The sequence below is a fragment of the Penaeus vannamei genome, chromosome 12, assembly GCF_042767895.1.
Source record: "Penaeus vannamei isolate JL-2024 chromosome 12, ASM4276789v1, whole genome shotgun sequence".
In the NCBI taxonomy this organism is placed as follows: domain Eukaryota; kingdom Metazoa; phylum Arthropoda; class Malacostraca; order Decapoda; family Penaeidae; genus Penaeus; species Penaeus vannamei.
The window spans coordinates 29,444,012-29,449,011 of record NC_091560.1 but is presented as its reverse complement, the minus strand read 5'-3'; the positions used below and the strand labels follow the sequence as shown (position 1 = coordinate 29,449,011).

General features: G+C 46.4%; 1 protein-coding gene across 1 annotated transcript in view; it reads left to right on the top strand.

Moving 5' to 3' along the window:
• Nucleotides 1-5,000, top strand: part of unc-13 — a gene marked incomplete at its 5' end in the record, with an annotated part of 806,055 nt that overhangs the window by 799,193 nt on the left and 1,862 nt on the right. The window contains 4 exon segments of the mRNA XM_070128168.1: nucleotides 651-743; nucleotides 1,111-1,276; nucleotides 1,579-1,705; nucleotides 2,178-5,000. The exon segment at nucleotides 2,178-5,000 is cut by the window's right edge and continues 1,862 nt beyond it. Of these exon segments, the coding sequence (XP_069984269.1) occupies nucleotides 651-743; nucleotides 1,111-1,276; nucleotides 1,579-1,705; nucleotides 2,178-2,339 (548 nt within the window). The 3' untranslated portion in view covers nucleotides 2,340-5,000.

Here is a 5,000-nt window from a genome sequence, read left to right as displayed (position 1 = left end):
GCTAAAGTAGCCGCTGTCCATCCAAGGTGTCCGTTTGAGATGACTGGAATGTCCACGAGAGAGTTCGTTGCTGTTGACGGAATGTTCTAGATTTGTGTGTTTCTACGTGTGATGCGTTTCTTTCCTTTTCTGTGTCTTTTCGTTTGCCGCTGTGTTCGTGGTCTTGCCAATTCTTTTTTTTTTCGTTCTTTGTGCATGCTGCTGCTTTGTCATGTGGCATTCTTAGAAACCTTTGACGGTTGCCTTTTTATTACCATCAAGTAACCATACGGTTAGTGCCTTGTCTGCACAGTGGACGACTAGTGCATGATCTTTGTCACACACGACACCGCTGGGACTGACCTTTAAGTAAAGAACGTTGCTTGTTCAAAAGAAGGTTTGCTTCAGACTACTTTCCCCTTCTTCTATATAAATACTTATATATGTATCCATATAATGGTTAATACGAGACATCCCATTGTAATAGGAAAAGCAAGCATCACTGCTTTCAACCTCACTGCCACTGCAGTCTTGCTCTCGAGACTTTGCTAGTTCCAACCAGCGATCCTGACAGAAGGACCAAACTGTGCCTCCTCAAAGCGAGCGAGCACAACTCCCCAGGCGCAAGCAGCACCCACTCCCGCCCCCGCTAACGCCCTCTCCCTCTGCAGGCTCTACAGAGGAAGGCACCGTCGGCGAGATCAGCGTGCAAGTGGACCTGTACACGCACCCGGGTACGGGAGAACAGCGCATCAACGTCAAGGGTGAGTTGTCCTGGTTGCTCTGGATCCCCTGGTTCGCTAGGTCCATTTCTTAAAGGAAGATGTTTGTTACAAGTAATCGGATATTGCATGGGGAAATGTGCTTTGATCAAGATAAAGGGAGGCTTAAGAACACAAGAAAGTCGAAATTCATTTCACTGATATGTGTTTTTTTTGTTTTGTTTTTTCAATGAAAGGCAGAAGTTTTGAATAAAAATGAAATATTTCTGTTATGAATTATTGTTGTCACGCATTCCGACTCCAAGGGTGATATATTAATTTTAGGACAGGAGATATTCCCCCGTGTAAATATTATCATATCTGTTTAATAATAAACGCCTCCATTACTCCCCCTCCCTTCCCCGCGCAGTGGTGGCGGCGAACGACCTCCGGTGGCCGACGACGGCGGGCGGGATGTTCCGGCCGTTCGTGGAGGTGAACCTGATCGGGCCGCACCTCGCCGACAAGAAGAGAAAGTTCGCCACGAAGTCCAAGTCAAACAGCTGGTCGCCCAAGTTCAACGAGAGTGTCCAGTTGTGAGTACCGTCGGAAGATCAGGGCTTTGGGACTCTTTGGTTTCTGATTTTCGCTTTGGGATTTCGCTTGAGAGCCCCAATTCCCCGTTTGCTGGATTATGATCTTTACCGAACTTGATAAGAATAGAGATATTCATCATGATACTGCGAAGGTTGCACAGTGTGTAAAAATCATCCTTCATTCAGCTCGTTTCATCAACATAAACTATTTGCAACATCAGTAAGACCCCAAAAGAAGATTCACAACAAAGCCCCAAAAGAAGTCTTTTAACGCGGCCTATAACTCCTTCCTTCCTCCCCAGCTTGATCGGCAGCGAGGAGGGGCCCGACAGCTTCGAACTCCACATCTGCATCAAGGACTATTGCTTCGCTCGCGACGACCGGCTGGTGGGCGTGGCCGTGCTCCAGCTCAGGGACATCGTCGACCAGGTGCCGTGAACAGACGATTGTTTTTTTTTTTCTGATATTTGATGTCGAAGTTGTTGTTTTTTTAATGGAGGAAGGAATTTCTTTTATGATTGTGTTTAGGTTTGAATGAGAAATATTGGTATTCGCTTTTCTTTTTCTTTTTTTATATATTTGCTTTAAGAATCTTAATGATATACAGTCATTTTTTCATGTTGTTTTGTTGCTTCTCTATCTATCTGTCTATCTCCACCCCTCTCCCTCTCCCTCTTCCCCTCTCTCCCTCTCTCCCTTTCCCTCTCCCTTTGCCCCTTACCTCTTTTCCCTCTCTCCCCTCTCCCTTTCCCTCTCTCTCCCTCTCCCTCTCCTCCTCTCCTCCTCTCCCCCTCTCCCTTTCCCTCTCTCTCCCTCTCCTCCACTCCCTCTCACTCTTTTCCTTTTCCCTCTTTCCACCCCCCCCCCTAAGCAAGCCCCTAACGGCCCTCCTCCCCCGCAGGGATCGTGCGCCACGTGGCTGTCCCTGGGCAAGCGGTGCCACATGGACGAGACGGGGTGGACGGTGCTGCGCATCCTGAGCCAGCGCACCAACGACGAGGTGGCCAAGGAGTTCGTCAAGCTCAAGTCCGAAGTTCGAGGAGAACCACCCATCACCCAGTAAAGCAGGAGGAGAAACAGGAAAAACGGCGAAGGAGAATGAGAAGAATGTGGGAGAAGAGGAGGAGAAGGAGGGGAGGAAAGTGCGTAAAGACGCTGGAGGTGAAACCTCGGAAAAAGGAGAGAGAGAGGGAGAGAGAAAGAGAGGGAGGGAGAGAGAAAAAAAAGTACACTGTTCCCCCTGAAGCTGTGGATGCGGTGTTGGTGGACATCCTCGTTATTTAGTGTTTAGTGTGTGTGTGAGTGAAGGTCGCGCCAGCCAGGGCCGAAGGAGCCCCCTGATGGAGCTTCCCCCGGCAGGAGCCTCACGCCCCTCGAAGCCCTGGCGAGGCGGACCTCAATCGTCCATGGAGACTCGATCCATGCGAAGTCTGCGTGCATGGCTGCTGATGGGTCATGAAGCACAAATATTGAATTAGCGTAACTAAACATTTGGGGTTAATTGATTCATCTGGATTATTGTTGGGATTTTACATATTGTAACTTTTTTGTATCATCAGAGCGATTGTTAATAGATGTATTGAGCCGGACCTCCCGCTGATGTAGGCAGAACTGTTTAACGATTACTTAGAGATAAAACCAAAACCAAAATGGGATTTTAAATATGAAGCTTGAAAATACAGTACGTTGCGGCCGTGCAGGACTATGAGAGGAAATGTCTGTGATACAGTATTGTGACTGATTACCCTGGACTCAATGTATGGACCGTCAAGAAGGTATAGTAGATAAGTGCAGAGTTACAAAATAATAATCCGTACAGAAGCTGTGTTCTCACTTCAATGGAATACAAGTTCTCTGCTCTTCCAAACCTTGTTTAAAAGTTTGTAAAATAGTATTTTCAATCATTTAAAGATGATGGTGTTCATTCTGTATAATATATTACTGGTAAGATGTACAACATATGCACCAGTGACAGTAATATATAATTATTATGGAAGTGCCCCAGTAGCTTCGAAGTGTCAGCGTGGCAAGCGCCGCCGTGCTGCTGTCCCATTTTCTGTGCTGGTGTGAAAGAAAACGACTGAACCGAAGGGCTTACTTTCCCATTTGCTGTTAAGTGGTCATAGGGTAAGTCTGCTGTTTTGTGCTGCATTACTCTTTACTTCTCTTTAAGCGAGAAAAAAGCGTTGATATTCTAATTAATCACGTGGTTTAAGTTGTGAGCACAAATTCTTATTTTTCTATGTGATCATGGCACATATTATCAAAAGGTGCACATTCATATTTCGCCTTTGATCAGATTGAGTAAGCAATCTATATTGTACATATCATTTTACCCTTAGGTTAGTCTTTGTCTGTAATTATATTCATGATTGGATGACTGTTAAGTATTTTCCCAAATTTATTTTAGCTGGTTCTAGTCCAACAGCGTCGGCCAAGGCGGGAGCAGGACGAGATGTTCGTTCATCAAACCCTCTAGTCTTTTAGCGGTGCATTTATTTGTCCCGAAACCCGCTTTAGTAAGCCACGGCCGCACACGTTGATAGGGACGATTTTCCTACTCACAACACGGAGAAAATAGCCGTTATCAGAAGAGGTGGAAAAGGCTCACTTTGACCGGTAGCGGGATATTTGTTGGTAGTTGATGTTTACCGGCGTGTGTATGCGTGTGTCGAGTCTGTTTCATCTGGACTATCAGTATGTTTTATTAACAAAAATATAAGTAAAACGGGCACATATTGTACCTGTTTAATATTGGCATGTTTGAACTTTTGCCGTGACAGGCGGATTAGTGCAATGGCTGTTGGCTGTAAGTATCCAGGAGTATTTTGTACAAGATTCACAGCCTTGGGAACCGCTGATGTTACCTGATCGCCGGTCCCGGTGAAGCTGCGTGCAAGTGTATTGTAAATAAGATAAAACGTGAAAATTACGAAAACAAAAACAAAATTGAGGGAGTGGAAATTTAAAACGATGCTTGATCAACAAACTCATTTTCTATGGACATTGCCATTTGTATGCATAACAGTGCTGGATACGAAATGTTTTCTTTCTCACACACACCAAAAAATTGCGAGGGATTCTCTGGAAATTGGAATTGCTCGAGTACCAAACTGTAAAAAACAGGAGCCAAAAAGAAGCCAACGTTGTATATAAACCAGTCAAAATAACTTAAAGATACTCCCAGCGACCAGCCTATGATGATGGCAAACTTAAAAGACAAACGAGGAGCTCTTCTGGGCGGTGCCTCCTCCTCCTCGACCGCCGGAGCTCGGCCTCCAGACATCTCGAGTCGGAGGGAAGGAGACTGGCGGCGGCGGCAGAGGAGGAGGAAGGGCGTCGCGAGGGGGGCCGTTGCATGCCTGTGCGAGCAAGGATCAGATTCTTCCAGTTGTGTGTGTATATAGTCGCCCTTATACCCAAGAAAACTACTTTCATGCTATACACTTCTGTTGTCCGGTCTTTTCCTCCATAGCACACAGATCATGCCTGGGGAGCGACCTGCGGACCCAAGGGGAAACGCCCGTGGAAAAAAGGGGAAAGCTCTCTCCAGCCTCGTTCCTTTCCTTCCTCTGTCCCTAGCTGCGGCTGTGGTTCAGTTCCTCGTCGCCATTCCGACACCACGCTGCATCTGGCGGTGCGAGCGGGCCGTACGAGCATCCCCAGGCGTGTGACATAACTTATACCTAAAAAGAAAAAAAAAACTTGTATTGTTACGTGTTGG